This window comes from Populus nigra, chromosome 1 (genome assembly GCF_951802175.1).
Source record: "Populus nigra chromosome 1, ddPopNigr1.1, whole genome shotgun sequence".
NCBI lineage: Eukaryota > Viridiplantae > Streptophyta > Magnoliopsida > Malpighiales > Salicaceae > Populus > Populus nigra.
In genome coordinates this window covers 16,583,826-16,598,619 of record NC_084852.1, presented here as the reverse complement: position 1 = coordinate 16,598,619, position 14,794 = coordinate 16,583,826, and the positions used below count along the sequence as shown (strand labels likewise).

The following is a 14,794-nucleotide window of genomic DNA, read 5'->3' as shown; positions in this document are numbered from 1 at the left end:
AATCATAAAATATAGAGTGAGATTTAAATTTATATCTCTCATAATAAAACATAACAAATCATGTTCTCAATCTCTCAATTAATTTTGAATTTAATGAGGACTAGATAAGAAAAAAAGAACAAGAGGAGTTTAGTTATTGTTATTCTTATCATGCTCTGAATTATATTCATATTCTTCAATTTAAATTTTATAATTAGATTTAATGAACACAACAAAAAAAAAAACTTTTTCTACAAATTTGAAATAATTATTTGAATTTTTTTTTCAAGAATTTTGATCATGTAAAAACCTAACCTAACCAGGTTGAATAGATAGATTTAACCACATTAATATTTTTTCTAGTTCAACTAAAAATCTAAGTCATGAGTTCCCCGTATCAATTCACCCGACCAAACCCGGGTTTTACAACTATGGGTGCTAGAGAATGGAATTGAAGTTTAGCGTGCATGTAGCAGGCAAATACATATCAATATCAACGACAAGCTTCAGCATATGGCAAATGAAAAAATCAATGTTTTCTCGTTAAAGATGACAACTCTTGCAGCTTATTATCAGTTTATAATGGGAAAACCTCGCTAAGGCTAAAATTAACTAATGTGTGAATGAAAGATGGCATGTTTCCTCAAGAGTCTACATAGAACAACTCAGAGCTCCGCTAGATGTTTCTGGGAAATGAAGTGCTTATTGTGTAGGAGGCGGCGGCATCTGGGATTTTGCAAATCCAATCCAAGCAACAATGCCAACAGCAAGAATAACCCATCCGCATACATCATACGTGAGATCGCTGCTTTTCTTCTTCTTAGAACTCTGAACAAAGGGAGACGGGGCAATGCATCGGTATATATATTTTAAACTTAAATAGATGCAATGGCAAACTAGAAAAAATAGTGTGACAAATCTCAAGGATCACATACTGACTGTCAAACACAATAAATTCTTCCCATGCATGTCTGTGTATGTCGTAGATATGCCATATTTACATGCAAAAATCAACACGCTATTCATGGTAATTTTGCAAACTTAAACTATATGAACAGGCTAAATGCAATTTGCAACACGGCATAATTTAAACAGTGTTTATTGCCAATAGAATCTAATCCAAAACTCATTAACACATATATATCAACCCTTGTTAGGGTAGAAAAATCAATAAGGGTAACTTGTACCTCAACTTTACAAGGTCCTCTATTTGTTTTTGTGTTTCTATTTGTTTTTGTATTTCAAAAGGACTTCCAAAAAAATTAAAAAATTTTATTTTTTTTCTTTGCTTCAAATTAGTATTTTTTTGGTGTTTTCAGATCATTTTGATGTGCTGATGTCAGAAATTATTTTTTAAAAATAAAAAATATATTATTTTGATGCATTTTCGAGCAAATAACACTTTGAAAAGCAACTGCTATCTCACTCCCAAACACTTTCTTAATCTACAATGGTTATGATAAAAATTTCCATAAATGTTAACAAATTAGATTAGATGCTTGTAGCCATATCAACAAGACATTGCAGCAGCATAAATAGTTCATTATCCAACAAAAACTAGAAAGAGAGGGAAAGAGAGATAAAACAGGCATAGCACAGCAAAAAGGAACAAGAAAAAGGTCACCTTTGCACTTGATGAAGTAGAAGCTGCAGAAGCAGGGGCAGCTCCCATTTCCAGTTGATCTAAGCCACCATGCTTGTGAATCTGTGAGTGCAACTCTGGAGCCTATGAATGCAAAAGATTCAAATGTTAGACCAATCAAAGTATACAAAATATATTACAAAAAACAATAGAACCCAGTCAAAGAAAAACTACAGAAGATATCACTCCTCAATGGACCAATAACTCATTAGTCAAATTTCACATTTCTCATGAAAACAAGGCTCATCATTTACTGGATGAGCATGGTTGAATGCTCATGGTGCATATAGCACTCATCTCAGCATGGTTGAATGCTTACTCGGCAATTGCTTAGGGGCTTCTAGTTTTTTTTCACAGCATAATAATGATGGGTCATAATGGTTTACTTAGTTTCAGAATACAAAAGAAAACAGAACTGTATGCTTTGTTCAAACTTTAAATGACAAAATGGAATTATCAAGTTTTAAAACAACCCAAAAACTCATCACAAACTACTTCCTCTTAACATTTTATACCATTTTAACAATGTGAGTAAAATGATGTTTGGTATAAATATGCCACAGCCTGGGAAAATGAACTCCACAACCCACTTTCAAAACAGCACGAGAGAGAAGATTTAAAAGTTCAGTTCAAGTGCTATGCAGAAACCTATCCCTTTTATCAAGACACCACACTGCTAATCAGGTAGTGATGGTATCCAGCTCAAAGGTATTGTTTCCCAGCAAAAAGCTTAGTAAATAGATCCCAGAATATATGATATTATACAGAAATTACATCTAACATCAGGGTAAAATCCAATGACCAGATATTGATACTAACTAATTCTCTTTTCCCATTTTCTATTATCACATTAGATTGAGTGATAAAGAAAGATGTGTACCTTAGAAGACACTTCCAAAGACTTGCGATAAAGTTCATTATCTGGATCCTGCCAAAAACCAACATCACATATTTATAATCATTCAAATAACAAACATACAATACAGCAATGCCCTTGCAGTATGATTTCACAGGAGAAAGAAAAATACCTCATCAACAGCTTGTTGAAAGTAGACAGCTGCCTTTTCAAAACTCTCATTAGCCACATCTTGATCTGGTGTCAAAAATGCATATGAAGTATGTGCATTTCCCAGGTACCAGATAGCCTCGTGTTTCTTGGGGTTAATCAGCAACGACTCCTCCAGCTTCGTGATTCCATCTGCATATTCAACTCTATCACCCCATCCATATTGACACATTTAACTATAACATTCAAAAAACAAAATCGAATAATCAACTCATTCCATAACCAATTCCTTGTCATGAATGGGATTTATATTCCATCATTTATTAGCAGAAATTATAAGCACGGTCTCTTTTAAAGGTAATTCATGCTAAAAAAGATAAATTAGAACCTAACCTAGCATCATCTTCTTTGAATCTGGAACACTCTGAAACTGAGCCAACTCCAATAAAGCTCCTCCCCACTTCAACAAATTCTGTCCAGAAACCATAAAACTCATAAATTTACAAAAATCCCAAGACCCCAACAATTCTACAAAATCAAAACCACTTGGGTCCTTCCAAAGTTCCAAACTTTATCACTTCTCGATCAATAATAGAAAACTAATAACAAAAGAAAAGAAAAAATAGATAGATCCAATAAATGAAGCAAGAGATTGAAAAAAATACATCGGCATCAAGAGGGTCTTGAGCATAAGCATCTTCAGCTGTTTTACGTGCGTGCTCGAAGAACAGTAACCTATCAAAGTCGTTTGGCATTTCCATGTCTCCTTCTATCTATCTATCTATCTCTGCAGATAGAAAAATAAAAATAAAAGCAGAGAAAAGATGAACTTTTGAGGTTTAGCTGTGTCTGACGGCCCGTGCTCCGTTTTTCTTCAGGCTTGCCTTTGGAGATTAGCTAACCACAAAGTAGAATGGTCCGACTCTCACGCGCGCTTGATTGGCGTGGATTATAAAAAAACATGTCGATTTTGAATTTTGTAATCAGACGATTTGCCGTTAGGGGCTACGGCATGTGGTCTAATCTATCTATGATATTTGGAGTCTTTTTTGCTAGTATTTATTTTTAATTTTTTTTAAAGTGTGTTTTAATTAAAAATATATTAAAATAATATTTTTTATTTTTTAAAATTTATTTTTAATATTATCACAATAAAACAATACAAAAACATCAAAACAAAATTTAAAACAAAAAATAAATTTAAATTTTTGTAAAACTCTTTCCAACAACAAAAACAAACAAAACCTTAGTATTTACTAGCTATTTGATAAGTACTCTATTGCGGGCAGGATATATTTTTTTCCAACAAAAAAAATTAAACACATTATCTTTTATGACTTTTTATATAAAAAAATATCAAGTGTAAATTCAAAAGCTTATACACAAATCTAATTAAATAATCTAAGAATTGTCTGTATCAATAAATAAATAAATAAAAAGTCATTAACAATAACAATATATGTATTAGGAACAGTTGAAAAGTGGATTTAGATTAAGATATTTGATCTTGCAACATGATTTATTTACCTGATTGTATTCATTGTCTCTGTTTATTTCATTTTTAAATGTTTTTTTGTTTTCTAAAGTGTATTTTATTTAAAAATATATTGAAATAATATTTTTTTTATTTTTTAAAAACATTATTTTTAATATCAACACATCAAAACAATTAAAAAACATCAAAAAGCATATTTTGAAGCAAAAAGTAAATTCAAATTTTTGCAAAAGCGCTTTCCAGCTGCAAAAAGTAAGGCCTTAGTATTTACTAGTTATCTGACCTACACTCTATCGCGAGCTAGATATTTTCTTTTCAACAAAAAAAAATTAAACGTTTTATCTTTTATGACATTTTTATATATATAAAATATCAAGTGTAAATTCAAAAGCTTATGCATGAATCTAATTAAATAGACTAAGAACCATATGTGTCAACAAAAAAAAAATCATTAACAATAACTAAATATGTAACAGGAAAAGTCGAGAGACGGATGTAAATTAAGATATTTGATCTTGTAATATGATTCATTTACCCAATTGTATTCACTATCTCTGCTTATTAAAATTATTTTTCTATTTAATCAAAAATAGCAGAAATAGACATGCATAAAATTGATTGAATAAAATCAAAGGAAAAAAATATCTCACAAGGTTGCATATTAGCAATACTATCCAAAAATAAATATTTATTTTATTTATAAAAATAAATTTCAATTATATAAAAAATATAGATGAATTAGAAAAATCTCTTTCAAAGTTAAATACATGCAAAATACTTTTAAAAAAACAACCATTATTTAAAAAAGGCTAAATAAAAAATCAGAGAGAACGGATATTAATTTAAATATAAAGTAAAAAAAATAATTAAAAAAAACACATATAAAAAAAGTATGATTGTTTTTTATAAAAAGCCAAATTTACCTAAAAAACTAGTGTCCGGCCCATTTAGGAGGGCTTATGCGCAAGCCAATTTTTCTAAATATATTTGGGGTGGATGACATGTCATGCACCCTAATGTTTTTTGAAAAAAGAAGTCAGAAGAAGCATCATTTGACTTTACCCAGATTCCAGATATTGTGGTGGTTGGAAAATCGAAGCTAGATGTTTTTTTGGTCAAAAAACAATTTTCAACCCATTTTTGACCCACAACATTTAAAAAACGTCATAGACACCTTAATAAATCCATCTATGACATTAAAAAAACCAAAAAATTATCTCAAAATCTGCAATCAACCTAAAGCCAAAAATCTTCGAGCTCAAATTTGTTGTTTTAAGCACTTTCAAGGTGAAAACAAATACTTAAGTTAAACTCCTCTCATCAAATAAAATCATTTAACACAAAGATCAATAATTTTGGTGGCTAGAATCGGTGCCACTGATATTTTTCTCTTTCTACCTCCAGAATTTGACGATCTCTCTCTCTCTCTCTCTCTCTCTCTCTCTCTCTCTCTCTCTCTCTCCCCCCTTTCTTAAATCATGGATTAAAAAATAAGAAAAATAAACTTATGTATCAAAATTGAATTGAAAGAATATAGAGGTACAAAATAGGCATCACATGTGAATTTTGAAGACTAAGTGAACTTTTTTGTGAGAACTTTGAAACCATTACCCATCTATAATGCCTTTTCCACTTAGATATTGCTTCTTTCAATTTTATCCGTAGTCAACAAATTTGACTCAATTATCCTTTAATCTAGTAAAAAAATGCAATTGCATAAAAAATTAAGGACCAAAATAAAAAAAATAAAAATTTTAAATAATGAGTTCACAGTAAAATGTGAGAGAGCGAACAATACATATACAATAAGAACACCACACCATTTGGTGTTTTCTATAACTAGATAGGGGCTCACGCTACACCGTGGGTGGATTTAATTTTTTTTCAATGTAAAAAAGGCTAGAAAAACCCGACTTCATCCCATTTAGGTTAACATGTCAAATCGGTGACTTGGTTGTAATACCAGGATAATCTCGTTGAAATCAAACTAAATAAAACTATGAAGCTAAATTATCAAACAACTCAATGTTGAAAGGCGAAACTGAAAAAAAAAATAAAAAAAAACAATGAAAAAAAAATAAGAGTCAACTTGGGTTAGCTTGCTAACCCAATAACTATAGACATAGGATTGGGGAAACCCCATATAAAAGGAGATTGAAAAGCATAAAGCACAGAGACCAATTCTCAATAATTCAAATGTTGAAAGATAAAATTAAAAACATAATTTAAAAAAAGAACCTAAAAAATAATAAAGTAAACTCGTGTTAATCTTCAAAAATTATTACCTTATTAATGAGCCCGGAACTAATCTCATAGAAGACAAACCCTAAAAATTAATGAAGCAAAATTCCAAATTATCAAAATGTTAAGAGATAAAATTGAGAAAAAATACAATAAAAATAATTAAAAGAATGTGAAATAAATTTGATATAAAATAATTTGAAATCAAATGTTGCTTTGAAAAAATATCAAGTTGGAAAATGATTAAAAATAAACAAGCATTAATCAAAAGAACAAGGACTAAGTTTGATATAAAGATTAAATGAAACTAAATAATGAGGGGTGAAATTGAATAAAAAATGAATCAAAAAAATACATAAGAAAATAAAACAAATAGAAATTAAAAGAATGAGGACCAAAATAAAAACAAAAAACAAATTAAATGACACTTTTATATTTTGGCAAGGGGAAGAGAGAGAGAGAGAAAAGAGAGAGGAGAAGAAAAAAATCCAATGGAACCCAAACACTTTGCCGTTATGCACACATGCAGCACTAATAGGAAGAAAACACCAAGATGCTTTCAACGTTGCCCCAAAAAACGATATTTGGAGGTGGGGTGCATGCCTCGCACATAGTAACAATTTTTTTATTAAAAATTATACTAATTTAAAGACCAAACCGCCCCTTTCTCAACTTGTTTATTACAAAAAATATCAATTAAAAAATGAAAAAACTCATGGATGTAAGTTTTACAATTTTTGCTTGTAAAGGTAACATAGTCTTTATAACGTGCTTGTAAAACGTAAAAAGATATAATTGTCCTCGTGAAATGTTTTAAAGTATTTTTCTTTTTAGGTCAATATATTAATTATATCATGCATTTGAAAGATAAAAAGATCGAATTGCCTCCGATCAATCTCATAATGACTAGTACACCTTTAACAAAATCATTCTAAGCCTAACAACAAGGCCATTGATTTTATTTTTTTTTTAAAGGAAAAAATGGTAATTACATGGTTATGGTGAATAGTAATATATGTTTAAGTGGGCAATGAATTCTCTGTACGTTTTAAGTTTTTTTTGGTATCTAGCCATTTGACTCATACTTTGCCACGAGCTGAATTTTTTTCTGGAAAAAGAATGAATATACAAGCTCTTTCAATGAGTTTTTTTTATATTAATTGCAAAAAAAAAAGAGAGTAAAAGGATGAAGCTAGAAATAAAAATATTCAATTCAAAAAATGACAAAAAAAGACGCGAGCTAACATGAGTTAACTTAACAAACTCCTGATTCAAGTCTTGCATCCCATTTAATTATACTCCAACTAGGTGCATGTGACTTTTTTTATATAAAAAAATAAATTAATCTTTTTCAAAAAATGAAAATAAAGGTTACATATGGGATTGAAACAAAAAATAGCTCTTATTTTTTAAAAGATTAATAACAAAAGGATGTTTTAAAAAAAACATCTTTAAAAAAATATGTATTTTTTTTATTTTAAGGGGTTAAAAATATATTAAATTTTAAAATTTTAAAAACAAATAAATAGGTCAGGTGCGTAGGTCTACCCACACCCATGACCCATGAAAGAGGCTTGGCTTGCAAGCTAGACCTATGAAAAAGGCCTAACCCACAAGTTAGGCCTTGATTTTTTTTCTAACGGAAAGGGCAAACTACTTTGATTTAAAAAGAATAGCAAATAACATGCCGTTTGCTTGTCCAATTTCTAGAGATCAAGGGTCAATGGAAAATCAGACCCTGTGTGTTTTTTTTATCTAAAACAATTCAATTTTCAATCTATTTTAACATAAAATACCTAGAAAACACTACAGACACCTTAATAAACTCATCGATTGCCTTTTAAAAAACCAAAAAAATAACACACAATAACCAAAAATCAACCCAAGACCAAAAATCTTTTTAAGTTTAGATCTAGTTTTTTAGGTAATTTGAAAGTGAAAAAACACCTATATGAAACTCCCTTCACTGAATAAAATCCATTGACACCAAGACTGACCATTTTTGTAGCTAGAATTGGTGTCAACACCGATTGGCTTTCTCAACTACTAGAATTTAATGACTCTCTCTTTTTTCTACCAAACTAAGAACTTAAAAATAAAAAAAATAAGGTTTTGAAGTAAAATTAACTTAAAAAATAAAAATTGGAGGAAACCAATATTTATAATTTTGAAAGTATGATGTTCATAATGAACATTTCACCCAAAGTTTAAAAAAAACCATGAATTTCCTTTGTTTTTTTTTCTCTCTCACTTTGGTCTTATGTCTTTTATTCTCTTCCTTTCTAACTAACTTAAATTGGCATACAATTTGATTATGTAAGGATAAAAAAAAATTGGGACAAGAAAAAAAAAACTATGAAAAATGAGCCCACAATGTTTTGTGAGAGGATCCATAGTATAATTTTACATAATAAATCCACTATGCCTTTTAGTGTTTGTTAATAACATCGTAGTCTTTTTAAAATGACCCTGAAAATTAAGGATTTGTTGCCTAATTTGGACCAGGTTTATAGTTGATCAAATGAGACATTGACCAAATGAAACTTAGTTGACATGATAGAGTTTTTAATGATCTGGTGGACCTAGCCAAATCTGATTCAAGTCTAGTCGGATCAATACCAAGAAAGAAGGAATGATATGATGTTTTAATAATAATAATTAACTTTAAGACCTGCAAGTTAACTTGATAATTAAGTGATTTATGCCTCTCTTTTTTTGTAAGTCCTAACAAATATGATCTATAATTGATGGACAAGTACCCAGCTTAGGTTAATTGGGATTTTATTATTTAAATACCATTTATTTAATTAACTAGCTTTTCTTTGCTAGTCAGAAAACATTTAGCGTAAAAAAATGAATATGAAGGCATTGTCAACGTGCTTTTTGATAGAAAAAAATTTAATTGTGAATCAAAAAGCTAATACATATATTTAATAAAATAAATTAAGAATCATGTGCGTTAATAAATGTCAAAAATAGTTATAAACTATAACGTGAGTAGGACCTCAAGTAAGTTTTTTAACATAATAGAAGAATGTGCCAATGTTGTAGATGCATTTCATTGTATTATGATTTTTTTTTAATTGAGAAACATAAAGATGTTATTGACACTTAATGAAATAAATATAAAATATATGAATCAATAAACTAAAAAAAGAGTTTCTAATGTTAATTAAATGCTAAAGTATTATACATTAAACTATATAAACTATATAAATTCTGTCTGACTCTTCAAGAGAGAGAATGAATTATTAATTAAATATTATATAAACCAGTACATGAAAGAAAAAAACATGACTGCCCCAATTTATTTCAGACGCAAAATCCATTCACAATTCCTTGAATTCAGCAAAATCTAAAAGAAATAATTAATATAAACAACCCAGCGACCTGACAAAACACTTATACTTGCCCATAATGAAGAGAAACAACAAAGATATATCAACCAAAATCTCATCCAACTACACCAGACCAACACTTTCTCAAGAACAATTATTCAACCAGGTATATCGTAGGTAAGACATCTATCTAACTACTAGCCCCTCCACACTGAACAAATTAGGAGAATGACAGCTCACCAAACACCCACTAACAACAAACAACCCATCAACTTATAGCACGCCACACACACCATAAAAAAAATTGCAAAAAGCAAATCACTCATAACTTATCGCGAGAACCAACTAATTCCTCCCTGATAAACATTACTCCAATCCATAGTGAAAACATTCATAATTTACAGTACATGATTGAGCTCTTTTAGTTTTATTTGTAATGTGTATATGTAATTCTCCGTTTGGATTTCCTTTATTTTTTTCTATTTTGAAGAATGTTGTTGAGATTTTTTCTTTTTCTATATAATGAAAGAAAAGGTTATGAAAAATAAATCGAAGACCATTTGGATTTTTTTTATAATGATAAGTAGAGCTTAATTACTCTTTTTTTTTTAATAAAAACATTCTCTAATTAACTTTTATGCATCTAAACTAAATCCATGATGCTTTGATATCAAATCTTCTCCATAAGTCTCATGTGCTTTCTTAGCACAACAAACTATATTTGTAGCTAATAATCTATAAAAACAAAGCACATAATTATGCACCAATAAATATTATGTAAATTTTAATTTTCCCTACTTAGTTTTGAAGAGTTTCTAAGCTTTTATCAAACTTTCAGTTTTTTCCTTCCCTCCATCTCCATCCATTAAACAAACGGAATTGATAACATTGAGCATGCATTCCTTAATCGTATCAACTTCCTTGTTCTTTCATTTGGAATTATATTGTTTTTTTATCTCATATTTCTCAAGTTTATAAACTCGAAGCATACAAAAAAATATATAGATTAAAATACATCAACTCTAACTACAAAATCTTGCAAATGAAATCATAACTAGCTAATACCAAGTTATCATCTTTCCATACTCGCGTTCTAAACAAAAATATAAAATATATACATATAAAAAAGCATGTTTTAGTTTTGTAAAAATAAGGTTTAATGTAATAAAATTATTCATAATACTACACTATATTCTTGTCGAAATCATAATTGTTTTTGTACTTAAACTTTCATTGTAAAGAGAACAAATATAATTGATTTTTTGTTTAGCGATTGTGGTAATTTTTAGATTTAATTTTTCTCAGTTGATTTAATATGAAAAACTGAAAGCTACAAAAAAGAGATAATATCTTTTGTTTGAAATTTAAAATGACTATAAACACGCTATCGACTTCACCATATCATATATAGATTTTTGGAAGTTTGTTTAAAGGACGGCTAGCTGCTACCAAATTGTTGTGCCTTTGCTAATAGCTTTTTCTCCTTTCATTTTCGATTTCATGAAGGCCACCTTAAGTCCCTGCAGTTCTCTATAAAGTTCTATGTAATAAAGTTGTTGCCTTCTTTCCTCTGATTATCAGTTTCATTTATTCTAATATATGTTGGCAATGTAGTTCATGTTATGGTTTATGCAAGAATGATGTGTAGAAAGCAAATAGATGCCAAAGCTGACTCATCCAATCATGAACAGGAAAGAAAAGTATAGATTAGTGGCTCAAACAGATTAGAATTGCTTGATGTTACCTTCTTTTTTAAAAAAAATGAAAATAAATGGAACATTTGCATGAGTCGTTGGTGATAAATTTCATGGCAAATGGCTATGCAAGAGTACATTATTTTCTTGTCTTCCCATAATTTGACATCTACCCTCAAAGATATATTACAGAAAGTCACCGGCAGGTTGATGAATGCCCTCTTTCACTCTCATGCAGTTGAAAGCATTTATTTTATGGTTACTTAATAGTAATTATTCCTGTGCGATTTCCTCTCCAGCACTGATTCCATAGGTTACTATAAAGTTAAGTTTTGTATCGCCAAGCTTACAGAGGGGGAGGTGAGAAAACTAGCAAGCACGTATGAAGTTTCCATTGTTACCACTAAGCTTCTAGACTACAATGATTTGATAAACAAGTAAGCTCAGAAGAATCCAGTGTTTGTCCAAAATGTGACCAGATTGTAGTGCTAAATCACGAGAATCAGCTCGTGCTTACTTTGCCCTTGATTTTGGCTTTTCAAAACAATTTTGTACAGCTAAAGTCTACATGCATCCTCCCTTCTATTATTCTTTCGGGGGGGGTGGTTTTCTTCTTAGAAAAGAGAGTTTCAAACTCGAGATCTCTTGGAAAATGCAAAATATAAATTCTACATCTTATTGGCTAGCTAGATCCATTTCAATGGAGTCATGTTAATTGAAAAAATAGTAATGTTTCACGAAAGAAGCATTGCAAATGAATTGAAAATTTATTTTAGGGATGTTGATTCGATATCATTTTGGTTACATTGCAACCGATTAAGCTGTGTCACCAACTAAATTGAAAATTATTATCACATACCATATCATGTGAAGACGATCACAAGTTGATGTTATTAAAAGGCAGCTCATGAGACATGCTAGGCGGCTTCAGCATTTTTATTTATTTTCTGAAAGCCCTATAAGGAGTTTCTAAATTATTGTGGGGTTATTCTTTATGAAACAATGGATACAGACCCAGTAGCTCCCAAGAAGATGATCTGCCAGCTAATTTTAGGAGGGATTTCAATATGAGTGTTTTACATTATTGCCCACAATTTATTTTGAAATAGCTTCTCTGTTAATGATATGAGGAAAAAAATCAAGAAAAGTTATTCCAAATATTATGTATAATTAATAAAAATATTTTACCATTAGACAAGCTCACGGGTTCCATTGTGAAGTAAAAATGAATTGAGTCTTGACCCAGGAGTTCATCTCTCGAGGAATAGGTGCCTGCACTACCTAGAGGGTCGGCCCAAATTTTTCCCATCATATAAAATGGATGTTAATGCGATGCAAGTGTCTATAAAGAAGAAGAAAAAAACTGAGACTCGAGTTATTGTTTAATTTTTTACTTAAAATTAATTTTTTTATATTTTTAAATTTTTTTGATGTGCTGATGTTAAAAATAATTTTAAAAAATAAAATAAAAATATTTTTTTAATATATTTTTAAATGAAAAGCAACAACTAGCACACTTTCAAACAAGCTCTTAATAAGCTCATATAATTTTGATAATATAAATAAAAAAATGCAATGACAACAAAGAAACTGGCAAAAAACAATGGCAAAGAAAAAAAGATAAAATAAATTAGCTCGAACTCATTAAGTTACCATGCCAAATATATGACATGGTCATGAATTAAGTTAACCTTGTCAATTTTTTTTCAAAAAAATCAATGAAACGCGATTATCAAATAATCCAATGTTGAAGGGAGAAAATAAAAGAAAAATTATTTAAAAAACAATGAAAAAAAGATCCGATTCAACCCAGTTTAACCAGTTGACCCCACAATCACAGGTATAGGATTGAGATAACCCTATAAAAAAAGTAAAAATAAAGCGCAAAAACCAATTCCTTTTAAATTAAATGTTGAAGGATGAGATTTAAAAAAATATTATAAAGAACCTAAAAAAGACTGAAGTTAACCAATATTAATAATCAAAACCCATGACCCTAGCCATAAACCCGAGACTAACCCTATAGAAAAACCCTAAAAATAATAAAGTAAAATTCTCAATAATAAAATAACGAGGGATGGATTTAGGGAAAAAAGGCAATAAAAAAAGGATTTAAAACAAAAAAAATAGTAATAAAAATAAAGGGGACAAAACTTGATATATAAATAAATTAAAATTAAATATTGAGGGATGAAATTGAAAACAAAATTCATTCAGAAAAAATGATAAAAAAATAACAATTAAAAGAATGAGGATGAAATTTAAAATAAAAATTAAGTGAAATAAAATGATAAAGAGTAATAAAAAAATAAAGATCAAATTATATATAAAAAATAAATAAATGAAAACTTTTGTATTTTACAAAGAAGAAGAGAAAAAGAAAAGGACAAGAGAAGAAAAAAGTTAATCATAGTCATACTGTCAGTTATCCACCAACACGCACCCCACTACCAACAAGCCCTTGACAAGCTACTTCTAAAGCCACCGTAAAAGGCAGTGCTTGGTGGGCAGAGGAGCCTACAAGTGCTGCTTTTATTCTTAAATATATTTTATATATGTTAAAAGATTCAATTGTCATTGAGAATTTATATATATATATATATATATATATATATATATATATATATATAAAATGATGAAAACACCCTTAAACACGTCAAAGGAAATAAAATACAAGGGTAGTTAGGTAATTATACTATGAAAAAAGATGAAAAATACAAAAACCCCTTGCCTCCAATTAATTTCTTTATTTAAAAGTTAAATTAGTCATCCTATTATTCAACAAAAATACGAAGAAACCGACTTACCTCCATTTAATTTAGTTATGTCATTTTGAATCAAGTAAAATGACCATTTTGTCCTTTAATTTTCAATTTTTAAGCTTGCACCGTGAAGGGTAAAAATATCATTACACTATAACAATTCACAATACAATGATTCTTGCTCCACAATGAATCACTAACACCTTTAGTTTTTTTGATAATTTCTTATAGCTAAAACCAATTATTAACTATTGTTTTTGAATTAAAGTGTAATTAATTATTATTTTTTTAACAGCTTGTATATTAATTGATGTTATTTTTTTTTCTTAAAAACATATTCATCACATTGATCTAATATATTTAGAATATTAATTTCAAAACTTAAAAAAGATAAAATTAATTTTTTTAACCATCCAATTTATTTTTTAGGATTGCAATTATACATATAATATACATGGGAATTTATGATCCAAAATTAAAGAAATAAAAAAATTAGGGGATATTGTGGAGGAGAATGAGATCTTGTGCAACTTATAACTAGCTATTAAAGGTAGAGGTGAGCATTTTCGATTCGGTTCGGTTTTCATTTAAAAAAATAACCAAACCAAATTTTTTTAAAAAAATAAAACCGAACCAA

At 29.1% G+C, this 14,794-nt stretch overlaps 1 protein-coding gene across 1 annotated transcript; it reads right to left on the bottom strand.

Annotated features, from left to right (window-relative positions):
* Window positions 1-466: 466 nt before the first annotated feature.
* LOC133673143 (mitochondrial import receptor subunit TOM20-like) lies at window positions 467-3,565 on the bottom strand. Its single transcript, XM_062093813.1, has 6 exons — window positions 3,293-3,565; window positions 3,021-3,099; window positions 2,650-2,819; window positions 2,502-2,549; window positions 1,604-1,705; window positions 467-807 (listed from the first exon to the last, which is right to left on the bottom strand). The coding sequence occupies exons 1-6, from the start codon at window positions 3,386-3,388 to the stop codon at window positions 682-684; spliced, it is 621 nt and encodes a 206-aa protein (XP_061949797.1). The 5' UTR covers window positions 3,389-3,565; the 3' UTR covers window positions 467-681.
* Window positions 3,566-14,794: the final 11,229 nt, after the last annotated feature.